The sequence below is a fragment of the Phyllobates terribilis genome, unplaced genomic scaffold (genome assembly GCF_046119375.1).
Source record: "Phyllobates terribilis strain yellow unplaced genomic scaffold, ASM4611937v1 Scaffold_2__4_contigs__length_985480577, whole genome shotgun sequence".
Classification (NCBI taxonomy): Eukaryota; Metazoa; Chordata; class Amphibia; order Anura; family Dendrobatidae; genus Phyllobates; species Phyllobates terribilis.
In genome coordinates, this window is record NW_027362762.1 from 974,071,471 (window position 1) to 974,085,499 (window position 14,029).

General features: G+C 56.7%; 1 protein-coding gene across 1 annotated transcript in view; it reads left to right on the plus strand.

Annotated features, from left to right (window-relative positions):
* SPAG17 (sperm associated antigen 17) overlaps positions 1–14,029 on the plus strand; it is a 531,742-nt gene that overhangs the window by 439,994 nt on the left and 77,719 nt on the right. The window contains exons 26-27 of the mRNA XM_073668734.1: positions 3,102–3,277; positions 3,373–3,538. Coding sequence (XP_073524835.1) covers positions 3,102–3,277; positions 3,373–3,538 — 342 coding nt within the window. The remainder of the gene's footprint in view (positions 1–3,101; positions 3,278–3,372; positions 3,539–14,029) is intronic.

A 14,029-nucleotide genomic window follows, 5' to 3' on the forward strand; every position in this document is an offset into this window, starting at 1 on the left:
CGCACACTGCAGAGTGCTGTAATAACCCCCTACCCCATAGTGCAGAGTGCTGTAATAACCCCCCAGCCCACACTGCAGAGTGCTGTAATAACCCCCCACCCCACACTGCAGAGTGCTGTAATAACCCCCCACCCCACACTGCAGAGTGCTGTAATAACCCCCACCCTGCAGAGTGCTGTAATTACCCTCCACCGCACACTGCAGAGTGCTGTAATAACCCTCCACCCCACACTGCAGAGTGCTGTAATAACCCCCCACCCCGCACTGCAGAGTGCTGTAATAACCCCCCACCCCGCACTGCAGAGTGCTGTAATAACCCCCCACCCCACACTGCAGAGTGCTGTAATAACCCTCCACCCCACCCTGCAGTGTGCTGTAATTACCCCCCAGCCCGCACTGCAGAGTGCTGTAATAACCCCCCACCCCGCACTGCAGAGTGCTGTAATAACCCTCCACCCCACACTGCAGAGTGCTGTAATAACCCCCACCCCACACTGCAGAGTGCTGTAATAACCCTCCACCCCACCCTGCAGTGTGCTGTAATTACCCCCCAGCCCAAACTGCAGAGTGCTGTAATAACCCTCCACCCCACACTGCAGAGTGCTGTAATAACCCTCCACCCCACACTGCAGAGTGCTGTAATAACCCCCCACCCCACACTGCAGAGTGCTGTAATAACCCTCCACCCCTCACTGCAGAGCGCTGTAATGACCCTCCACCCCACACTGCAGAGCGCTGTAATAACCCCCCACCCCACACTGCAGAGCGCTGTAATAACCCCCCACCCCACACTGCAGAGTGTTGTAATAACCCTCCACCCCACACTGCAGAGTACTGTAATAACCCCCCACCCCACACTGCAGAGTGCTGTAATAACCCTCCACCCCACACTGCAGAGTGCTGTAATAACCCTCCACCGCGCACTGCAGAGTGCTGTAATAACCCTCCACCCCACCCTGCAGTGTGCTGTAATGACCCTCCACCCCACACTGCAGAGTGCTGTAATAACCCCCCACCCCACACTGCAGAGTGCTGTAATAACCCCCCACCCCACACTGAAGAGTGCTGTAATAACCCCCCACCCCACACTGCAGAGTGCTGTAATAACCCTCCACCCCACACTGCAGAGTGCTGTAATAACCCCCACCCCACAGTGCAGAGTGCTGTAATAACCCCCCACCCCACCCTGCAGAGTGCTGTAATAACCCTCCACCCCGCACTGCAGAATGCTGTAATAACCCCCACCCCACACTGCAGAGTGCTGTAATAACCCTCCACCCCACACTGCAGAGTGCTGTAATAACCCCCTACCCCACACTGCAGAGTGCTGTGATAATACTCCACCCCACACTGCAGAATGCTGTAATAACCCCCACCCCACACTGCAGAGTGCTGTAATAACCCCCACCCCACACTCCAGAGTGCTGTAATAACACTCCACCCCACACTGCAGAATGCTGTAATAACCCCCACCCCCCACTGAAGAGTGCTGTAATAACCCTCCACCCCACACTGCAGAGTGCTGTAATAACCCTCCACCCCACACTGCAGAGTGCTGTAATAACCCTCCACCCCACACTGCAGAATGCTGTAATAACCCCCACCCCATACTTAAGAGTGCTGTAATCACCCCCCACCCCACACTGCAGAGTGCTGTAATAACCCCCTACCCCACACTGCAGAGTGCTGTAATAACCCCCTACCCCACACTGCAGAGTGCTGTAATAACCCTCCACCCCACACTGTAGAGTGCTGTAATAACCCTCCACCCCACACTGTAGAGTGCTGTAATAACCCTCTACCCCACACTGCAGAGTGCTGTAATAACCCTCCACCCCACACTGCAGAGTGCTGTAATAACCCTCCACCCTACACTGCAGAGCGCAGTAATAACCCCCCACCCCACACTGCAGAGTGCTGTAATAACCCCCCACCCCACCCTGCAGAGTGCTGTAATAACCCTCCACCCCACACTGCATAGTGCTGTAATAACCCTCCACCCCACACTGCAGAGCGCAGTAATAACCCTCCACCCCACACTGCAGAGTGCTGTAATAACCCTCCACCCCACCCTGCAGAGTGCTGTAATAACCCCCACCCTACACTGCAGAGTGCTGTAATAACCCCCCACCCTACACTGCAGAGTGCTGTAATAACCCCCCACCCTACACTGCAGAGTCCTGTAATAACCCTCCACCCCACCCTGCAGAGTGCTGTAATAACCCCCCACCCCACACTGAAGAGTGCTGTAATAACCCCCCACCCCACACTGAAGAGTGCTGTAATAACCCCCCACCCCACACTGCAGAGTGCTGTAATAACCCCCCACCCCACACTGCAGAGTGCTGTAATAACCCCCCACCCCACACTGCAGAGTGCTGTAATAACCCTCCACCCCACACTGCAGAGTTCTGTAATAACCCCCCACCCCACACTGAAGAGTGCTGTAATAACCCCCCACCCCACACTGAAGAGTGCTGTAATAACCCCCCACCCCACACTGAAGAGTGCTGTAATAACCCCCCACCCCACACTGAAGAGTGCTGTAATAACCCCCCACCCCACACTGAAGAGTGCTGTAATAACCCCCCACCCCACACTGCAGAGTGCTGTAATAACCCCCCACCCCACACTGCAGAGTGCTGTAATAACCCCCCACCCCACACTGCAGAGTGCTGCAATAACCCTCCACCCCACACTGCAGAGTGCTGTAATAACCCCCCACCCCACACTGAAGAGTGCTGTAATAACCCCCCACCCCACACTGAAGAGTGCTGTAATAACCCCCCACCCCACACTGCAGAGTGCTGTAATAACCCCCCACCCCACACTGCAGAGTGCTGTAATAACCCCCCACCCCACACTGCAGAGTGCTGCAATAACCCTCCACCCCACACTGCAGAGTGCTGTAATAACCCCCCACCCCACACTGCAGAGTGCTGCAATAACCCTCCACCCCACACTGCAGAGTGCTGCAATAACCCTCCACCCCACACTGCAGAGTGCTGTAATAACCCCCCCACCCCACACTGAAGAGTGCTGTAATAATCCTCCACCCCACACTGCAGAGTGCTGTAATAACCCTCCACCCCACCCTGCAGAGTGCTGTAATAGCTTCCAGACCAGTCCGAGATTGCTGATCCGACAAAGTTACCCTGTGAAAGTGAGGAATGCCCAAGTATCCACAAGTAGTCAGAGTTCGGAGAGCGTGGAGAGTACTCGTGTCATCACAGCGGAGGGATCGGTCATCAGGTTCCTTCTGGACGGACGCACCCAGGTAGTAGAACACGTGTGTAATACGTGTCACAGACGTCGTTGTCTGGTGCGATGCCTCCTCCTGACATAACTGGTAACCCACCATTCATGTGTCAGATCCTTCTACCTGACGGAACTGTAATCCAGAGTCCTGATTCTGGTCCAGTCGTGGAACCTCGTGCCCCCCAGCACTTACCGACGGAAGCAACGGAGACCCCCAGGCCTGACTCCCAACCAGCGCCTGTAGAAGACACCAAAGAGTCCAGCTCTGAGGCCAGGAAAGGTAGGAGCTGGATATCAGCGGAAAGCCCCCTGGTACTCACGCTTGTAATGATTAAACGAATAGCCCCCCGAGTCCGAAACCACACAAATCTAATGATCAGACGGAAAGCTCCCCCTGGTCCACACGCTCCTAATGATTAGACGGAAAGCCCCCGGTCTGCACGCTCCTAATGATCAGACAGATAGCTCCCCTGGTCCGCACGCTCCTAATGATCAGACGGATAGCCCCCCTGGTCCGCACACTCCTAAGGATCAGACGTATAGCTCCCCTCATCCGCACACTCCTAATGATCAGACGAATAGCTCCCCTCGTCCGCACACTCCTAATGATCAGACGGATAGCTCCCTGGCCCGCACGCTGCTAATGATCAGACGTATAGCTCCCCTGGCCCGCACACTCCTAATGATCAGACGGATAGCTCCCCTCGTCCGCACACTCCTAATGATCAGACGAATAGCTCCCCTGGCCCGCACGCTCCTAATGATCAGACGTATAGCTCCCCTCGTCCGCACACTCCTAATGATCAGACGGATAGCTCCCCTGGCCCGCACGCTTCTAATGATCAGACGTATAGCTCCCCTGGCCCGCACACTCCTAATGATCAGACGGATAGCTCCCCTCGTCCGCACACTCCTAATGATCAGACGGATAGCTCCCCTGGCCCGCACGCTCCTAATGATCAGACGGATAGCCCCCCCTGGTCCGCACGCTCCTAATGATCAGACGTATAGCTCCCCTCGTCCGCACACTCCTAATGATCAGACGGATAGCTCCCCTGGTCCGCACGCTCCTAATGATCAGACGTATAGCTCCCCTGGTCCGCACGCTCCTAATGATCAGACAGATAGCTCCCCTGGCCCGCACAATCCTAATGATCAGAAGTATAGCTCCCCTGGTCCGCACACTTCTAATGATCTGACGGATAGCTCCCCTGGTCCGCACACTTCTAATGATCTGATGGATAGCTCCCCTGGTATGCACACTTCTAATGATCTGACGGATAGCCCCCTGGCGCGCACGCTTCTAATCTGACGGATTGCTCCCCTGGCCCACAGTCATCTAATGATCTGACGGATAGCCCCCTGGCCCACACTCCTCTAATGATCTGACGGATAGCCCCCCTGGCCCCCACGCTTATAATGATCTGACGGATAGCCCCCCTGGCCCCCATGCTTATAATGATCTGACAGATAGCCCCCCTGGCCCGCACGCTTCTAATGATCAGATGGATAGCCACCCTGGCCCCCACGCTTCTAATGATCTGATGGATAGCCCCCCTAGCCCGCAAGCTTCTAATGATATAATGGATAGCCCCACCTGGCCCACACTCCTCTAATGATCTGACAGCCCCCCTGGCCCGCATGCTTCTAATGATCAGATGGATAGCCCCACCCGGCCCACACTCCTCTAATGATCTGATAGCCCCCCTGGCCCGCATGCTTCTAATGATCTGATGGATAGCTTCACCTGGCCCACACACTTCTAATGATCTGACGGATAGCCCCCTGGCCCGCACGCTTCTAATGATCTGACGGATAGCCCCCTGGCCCACACTCCTCTAATGATCTGACAGATAGCCCCCTGGCCCGCACGCTTCTAATGATCTGACGGATAGCCCCACCTGGCCCACACGCTTCTAATGATCTGACGGATAGCCCCCTGGCCCGCACGCTTCTAATGATCTGACGGATAGCCCCACCTGGCCCACACGCTTCTAATGATCTGACGGATAGCCCCCTGGCCCGCACACTTCTAGTGATCTGACGGATAGCCCCCTGGCCCGCACGCTTCTAATGATCTGACGGATAGCCCCACCTGGCCCACACGCTTCTAATGATCTGACGGATAGCCCCCTGGCCCGCACGCTTCTAGTGATCTGACGGATAGCCCCCTGGCCCGCACGCTTCTAATGATCTGACGGATAGCCCCACCTGGCCCACACGCTTCTAATGATCTGACAGATAGCCCCCTGGCCCGCACTCTTCTAATGATCTGACGGATAGCCCCCTGGCCCGCACACTTCCAATGATCTGACGGATAGCCCCCTGGCCCGCAGACTTCTAATGATCTGACAGATAGCCCCCTGGTCCGCACACTTCTAATGATCTGACGGATAGCTCCCCTGGTCCGCACACTTCTAATGATCTGATGGATAGCTCCCCTGGTATGCACACTTCTAATGATCTGACGGATAGCCCCCTGGCGCGCACGCTTCTTATCTGACGGATTGCTCCCCTGGCCCACAGTCATCTAATGATCTGACGGATAGCCCCCTGGCCCACACTCCTCTAATGATCTGACGGATAGCCCCCCTGGCCCCCACGCTTATAATGATCTGACGGATAGCCCCCCTGGCCCCCATGCTTATAATGATCTGACAGATAGCCCCCCTGGCCCGCACGCTTCTAATGATCAGATGGATAGCCACCCTGGCCCCCACGCTTCTAATGATCTGATGGATAGCCCCCCTAGCCCGCAAGCTTCTAATGATATAATGGATAGCCCCACCTGGCCCACACTCCTCTAATGATCTGACAGCCCCCCTGGCCCGCATGCTTCTAATGATCAGATGGATAGCCCCACCCGGCCCACACTCCTCTAATGATCTGATAGCCCCCCTGGCCCGCATGCTTCTAATGATCTGACGGATAGCTTCACCTGGCCCACACACTTCTAATGATCTGACGGATAGCCCCCTGGCCCGCACGCTTCTAATGATCTGACGGATAGCCCCCTGGCCCACACTCCTCTAATGATCTGACAGATAGCCCCCTGGCCCGCACGCTTCTAATGATCTGACGGATAGCCCCACCTGGCCCACACGGTTCTAATGATCTGACGGATAGCCCCCTGGCCCGCACGCTTCTAATGATCTGACGGATAGCCCCACCTGGCCCACACGCTTCTAATGATCTGACGGATAGCCCCCTGGCCCGCACACTTCTAGTGATCTGACGGATAGCCCCCTGGCCCGCACGCTTCTAATGATCTGACGGATAGCCCCACCTGGCCCACACGCTTCTAATGATCTGACGGATAGCCCCCTGGCCCGCACACTTCTAGTGATCTGACGGATAGCCCCCTGGCCCGCACGCTTCTAATGATCTGACGGATAGCCCCACCTGGCCCACACGCTTCTAATGATCTGACAGATAGCCCCCTGGCCCGCACGCTTCTTATGATCTGACGGATAGCCCCCTGGCCCGCACGCTTCTAATGATCTGACGGATAGCCCCCTGGCCCGCACGCTTCTAATGATCTGACAGATAGCCCCCTGATCCGCACACTTCTAATGATCTGACGGATAGCTCCCCTGGTCCGCACACTTCTAATGATCTGATGGATAGCTCCCCTGGTATGCACACTTCTAATGATCTGACGGATAGCCCCCTGGCGCGCACGCTTCTAATCTGACGGATTGCTCCCCTGGCCCACAGTCATCTAATGATCTGACGGATAGCCCCCTGGCCCACACTCCTCTAATGATCTGACGGATAGCCCCCCTGGCCCCCACGCTTATAATGATCTGACGGATAGCCCCCCTGGCCCCCATGCTTATAATGATCTGACAGATAGCCCCCCTGGCCCGCACGCTTCTAATGATCAGATGGATAGCCACCCTGGCCCCCACGCTTCTAATGATCTGATGGATAGCCCCCCTAGCCCGCAAGCTTCTAATGATATAATGGATAGCCCCACCTGGCCCACACTCCTCTAATGATCTGACAGCCCCCCTGGCCCGCATGCTTCTAATGATCAGATGGATAGCCCCACCCGGCCCACACTCCTCTAATGATCTGATAGCCCCCCTGGCCCGCATGCTTCTAATGATCTGACGGATAGCTTCACCTGGCCCACACACTTCTAATGATCTGACGGATAGCCCCCTGGCCCGCACGCTTCTAATGATCTGACGGATAGCCCCCTGGCCCACACTCCTCTAATGATCTGACAGATAGCCCCCTGGCCCGCACGCTTCTAATGATCTGACGGATAGCCCCACCTGGCCCACACGCTTCTAATGATCTGACGGATAGCCCCCTGGCCCGCACGCTTCTAATGATCTGACGGATAGCCCCACCTGGCCCACACGCTTCTAATGATCTGACGGATAGCCCCCTGGCCCGCACACTTCTAGTGATCTGACGGATAGCCCCCTGGCCCGCACGCTTCTAATGATCTGACGGATAGCCCCACCTGGCCCACACGCTTCTAATGATCTGACGGATAGCCCCCTGGCCCGCACACTTCTAGTGATCTGACGGATAGCCCCCTGGCCCGCACGCTTCTAATGATCTGACGGATAGCCCCACCTGGCCCACACGCTTCTAATGATCTGACAGATAGCCCCCTGGCCCGCACGCTTCTTATGATCTGACGGATAGCCCCCTGGCCCGCACGCTTCTAATGATCTGACGGATAGCCCCCTGGCCTGCACGCTTCTAATGATCTGACGGATAGCCCCCTGGCCCGCACGCTTCTAGTGATCTGACGGATAGCCCCCTGGCCCACACTCCTCTAATGATCTGACAGATAGCCCCCTGGCCCGCACGCTTCTTATGATCTGACGGATAGCCCCCTGGCCCGCACGCTTCTAATGATCTGACTGATAGCCCCCTGGCCCGCACGCTTCTAATGATCTGACTGATAGCCCCCTGGCCCGCATTCTTCTAATGATCTGACTGATAGCCCCCTGGCCCGCACACTTCTAATGATCTGACGGATAGCCCCCTGGCCCGCACACTTCTAATGATCTGACGGATAACCCCCTGGCCCGCACGCTTCTAATGATCTGACGAATAGCCCCCTGGCCCGCACGCTTCTAATGATCTGACGGATAGCCCCCTGGCCCGCACGCTTCTAATGATCTGACGGATAGCCCCCTGGCCCGCACGCTTCTAATGATCTGACGGATAACCCCCTGGCCCGCACTCTTCTAATGATCTGACGGATAGCCCCCTGGCCCGCACGCTTCTAATGATCTGATGGATAGCCCCCTGGCCCGCACGCTTCTAATGATCTGACGGATAGCCCCCTGGCCCGCACGCTTCTAATGATCTGACGGATAGCCCCCTGGCCTGCATTCTTCTAATGATCTGACAGATAGCCCCCTGGCCCGCACACTTCTAATGATCTGACAGCCCCCTGGCCCGCACACTTCTAATGATCTGACGTATAGCCCCCTGGCCCGCACACTTCTAATGATCTAACGGATAGCCCCCTGGCCCGCATTCTTCTAATGATCTGACGAATAGCCCACTGGCCCGCACGCTTCTAATGATCTGACGGATAGCCCCCTGGCCCGCACGCTTCTAATGATCTGACTGATAGCCCCCTGGCCCGCACGCTTCTAGTGATCTGACTGATAGCCCCCTGGCCCGCATTCTTCTAATGATCTGACTGATAGCCCCCTGGTCCGCACACTTCTAATGATCTGACGGATAGCCCCCTGGCCCGCACACTTCTAATGATCTGACGGATAGCCCCCTGGCCCGCACGCTTCTAATGATCTGACGAATAGCCCCCTGGCCCGCACGCTTCTAATGATCTGACGGATAGACCCATGGCCCGCACGCTTCTAATGATCTGACAGATAGCCCCCTGGCCCGCACTCTTCTAATGATCTGACCGATAGCCTTCCTGGTCCGCTCGCTTCTGAGATCCGGTGGATATCTCCCTATTCTCGGCCCGCACGCTTCTAATGATGTGACGGATAGCCCCCTGGCCCGCACGCTTCTAATGATCTGACGGATAGCCCCCTGGCCTGCATGCTTCTAATGATCTGACGGATAGCCCCCTGGCTCGCACGCTTCTAATGATCTGACGGATAGCCCCCTGGCCCGCACTCTTCTAATGATCTGACGGATAGCCCCCTGGCCCGCACACTTCTAATGATCTGACGGATAGCCCCCTGGCCCGCATTCTTCTAATGATCTGACGAATAGCCCCCTGACCCGCACTCTTCTAATGATCTGACGGATAGCCCCCTGGCCCGCACGCGTCTAATGATCTGACGGATAGCCCCCTGGCCCGCACTCTTCTAATGATCTGACGGATAGCCCCCTGGCCCGCACGCTTCTAATGATCTGACGAATAGCCCCCTGGCCCGCACGCTTCTAATGATCTGACGGATAGCCCCCTGGCCTGCACGCTTCTAATGATCTGACGGATAGCCCCCTGGCCCGCACGCTTCTAATGATCTGACGGATAGCCTTCCTGGTCCGCTCGCTTCTGAGATCCGGTGGATATCTCCCTATTCTTGGCTCGCACGCTTCTAATGATGTGACGGATAGCCCCCTGGCCCGCACGCTTCTAATGATCTGACTGACAGCCCCCTGGCCCGCAGTCTTCTAATGATCTGACGAATAGCCCCCTGGCCCGCACGCTTCTAATGATCTGACGGATAGCCCCCTGGCCCTCACGCTTCTAATGATCTGACGCATAGCCTTCCTGGTCCGCTTGCTTCTGAGATCCGGTGGATATCTCCCTATTCTCGGCCCGCACGCTTCTAATGATCTGATGGATAGCCCCCTGGCCCACACTCCTCTAATGATCTGACAGATAGCCCCCTGGCCCGCACGCTTCTAATGATCTGACGGATAGCCCCCTGGCCCGCACACTTCTAGTGATCTGACGGATAGCCCCCTGGCCCACACTCCTCTAATGATCTGACAGATAGCCCCCTGGCCCGCACACTTCTTATGATCTGACGGATAGCCCCCTGGCCCGCACGCTTCTTATGATCTGACGGATAGCCCCCTGGCCCGCACGCTTCTTATGATCTGACGGATAGCCCCCTGGCCCGCACGCTTCTAATGATCTGACGGATAGCCCCCTGGCCCGCACGCTTCTAATGATCTGACGGATAGCCCCCTGGCCCGCACGCTTCTAATGATCTGACGGATAGCCCCCTGGCCTGCACGCTTCTAATGATCTGACAGATAGCCCCCTGGCCCGCACGCTTCTAATGATCTGACTGATAACCCCCTGGCCCGCACGCTTCTAATGATCTGACGGATAGCCCCCTGGCCTGCACTCTTCTAATGATCTGACAGATAGCCCCCTGGCCCGCAGACTTCTAATGATCTGATGGATAGCCCCCTGGCCCGCAGACTTCTAATGATTTGATGGATAGCCCCCTGGCCCGCACGCTTCTAATGATCTGACGGATAGCCCCCTGGCCAGCACGCTTCTGAGATCCGGTGGATATCTCCCTATTCTCGGCCCGCACGCTTCTAATGATGTGACGGATAGCCCCCTGGCCCGCACTCTTCTAATGATCTGACGGATAGCCCCCTGGCCTGCATTATTCTAATGATCTGACGGATAGCCCCCTGGCCCGCACACTTCTAATGATCTGACGGATAGCCCCCTGGCCCACACGCTTCTAATGATCTGACGGATAGCCCCCTGGCCCGCACTCTTCTAATGATCTGACGGATAGCCCCCTGGCCCACACGCTTCTAATGATCTGACGGATAGCCCCCTGGCCCACACGCTTCTAATGATCTGACGGATAGCCCCCTGGCCCGCACACCTCTAATGATCTGACGGATAGCCTTCCTGGTCCGCTTGCTTCTGAGATCCGGTGGATATCTCCCTATTCTCGGCCCGCATGCTTCTAATGATCTGATGGATAGCCCCCTGGCCCGCACGCTTCTAATGATTTGACGGATAGCCCCCTGGCCCACACGCTTCTAATGATCTGACGGATAGCCCCCTGGCCCACACGCTTCTAATGATCTGACGGATAGCCCCCTGGCCTGCACTCTTCTAATGATCTGACAGATAGCCCCCTGGCCCGCATTCTTCTAATGATCTGATGGATAGCCCCCTGGCCCGCACGCTTCTAATGATCTGACGGATAGCCCCCTGGCCCGCACGCTTCTAATGATCTGACAGATAGCCCCCTGGCCCGCATTCTTCTAATGATCTGACGGATAGCCCCCTGGCCCGCACACTTCTAATGATCTGACGGATAGCCCCCTGGCCCGCACACTTCTAATGATCTGACGGATAGCCCCCTGGCCCGCATTCTTCTAATGATCTGACGAATAGCCCCCTGACCCGCACGCTTCTAATGATCTGACGGATAGCCCCCTGGCCCGCACGCGTCTAATGATCTGACGGATAGTCCCCTGGCCCGCACTCTTCTAATGATCTGACGGTTAGCCCCCTGGCCCGCACGCTTCTAATGATCTGACGAATAGCCCCCTGGCCCGCACGCTTCTAATGATCTGACGGATAGCCCCCTGGCCTGCACGCTTCTAATGATCTGACGGATAGCCCCCTGGCCCGCACGCTTCTAATGATCTGACGGATAGCCTTCCTGGTCCGCTCGCTTCTGAGATCCGGTGGATATCTCCCTATTCTTGGCCCGCACGCTTCTAATGATGTGACGGATAGCCCCCTGGCCCGCACGCTTCTAATGATCTGACTGACAGCCCCCTGGCCCGCAGTCTTCTAATGATCTGACGAATAGCCCCCTGGCCCGCACTCTTCTAATGATCTGGCGGATAGCCCCCTGGCCCGCACGCTTCTAATGATCTGACTTATAGCCCCCTGGCCCGCACACCTCTAATGATCTGACGGATAGCTCCCTGGCCCGCACGCTTCTAATGATCTGACGGATAGCCCCCTGGCCTGCACGCTTCTAATGATCTGACGGATAGCCCCCTGGCCCGCACGCTTCTAATGATCTGACGGATAGCCCCCTGGCCCTCACACTTCTAATGATCTGACGCATAGCTTTCCTGGTCCGCTTGCTTCTGAGATCCGGTGGATATCTCCCTATTCTCGGCCCGCACGCTTCTAATGATCTGATGGATAGCCCCCTGGCCCACACTCCTCTAATGATCTGACAGATAGCCCCCTGGCCCCCACGCTTCTAATGATCTGACGGATAGCCCCCTGGCCCGCACACTTCTAGTGATCTGACGGATAGCCCCCTGGCCCACACTCCTCTAATGATCTGACAGATAGCCCCCTGGCCCGCACGCTTCTTATGATCTGACGGATAGCCCCCTGGCCCGCACGCTTCTTATGATCTGACGGATAGCCCCCTGGCCCGCACGCTTCTAATGATCTGACGGATAGCCCCCTGGCCCGCACGCTTCTAATGATCTGACGGATAGCCCTATGGCCCGCACGCTTCTAATGATCTGACGGATAACCCCCTGGCCTGCACACTTCTAATGAACTGACAGATAGCCCCCTGGCCCGCACGCTTCTAATGATCTGACTGATAACCCCCTGGCCCGCACGCTTCTAATGATCTGACGGATAGCCCCCTGGCCTGCACTCTTCTAATGATCTGACAGATAGCCCCCTGGCCCGCAGACTTCTAATGATCTGATGGATAGCCCCCTGGCCCGCAGACTTCTAATGATCTGATGGATAGCCCCCTGGCCCGCACGCTTCTAATGATCTGACGGATAGCCCCCTGGCCAGCACGCTTCTGAGATCCGGTGGATATCTCCCTATTCTCGGCCCGCACGCTTCTAATGATGTGACGGATAGCCCCCTGGCCCGCACTCTTCTAATGATCTGACGGATAGCCCCCTGGCCTGCATTCTTCTAATGATCTGACGGATAGCCCCCTGGCCCGCACACTTCTAATGATCTGACGGATAGCCCCCTGGCCCACACGCTTCTAATGATCTGACGGATAGCCCCCTGGCCCGCACTCTTCTAATGATCTGACGGATAGCCCCCTGGCCCACACGCTTCTAATGATCTGACGGATAGCCCCCTGGCCCACACGCTTCTAATGATCTGACGGATAGCCCCCTGGCCCGCACACCTCTAATGATCTGACGGATAGCCTTCCTGGTCCGCTTGCTTCTGAGATCCGGTGGATATCTCCCTATTCTCGGACCGCATGCTTCTAATGATCTGATGGATAGCCCCCTGGCCCGCACGCTTCTAATGATTTGACGGATAGCCCCCTGGCCCACACGCTTCTAATGATCTGCCGGATAGCCCCCTGGCCCGCACACTTCTAATGATCTGACGGATAGCCCCCTGGCCCGCACGCTTCTAATGATCTGATGAATAGCCCCCTGGCCCGCACGCTTCTAATGATCTGACGGATAGCCCCCTGGCCAGCACGCTTCTAATGATCTGACAGATAGCCCCCTGGCCCGCACTCTTCTAATGATCTGACGGATAGCCCCCTGGCCCGCAGACTTCTAATGATCTGATGGATAGCCCCCTGGCCCGCAAACTTCTAATGATCTGATGGATAGCCCCCTGGCCCGCACGCTTCTAATGATCTGACGGATAGCCCCCTGGCCCGCACGCTTCTAATGATCTGACAGATAGCCCCCTGGCCCGCATTCTTCTAATGATCTGACGGATAGCCCCCTGGCCCGCACGCTTCTAATGATCTGACGGATAGCCCCCTGGCCCGCACACTTCTAATGATCTGACGGATAGCCCCCTGGCCCGCATTCTTCTAATGATCTGACGAATAGCCCCCTGACCCGCACT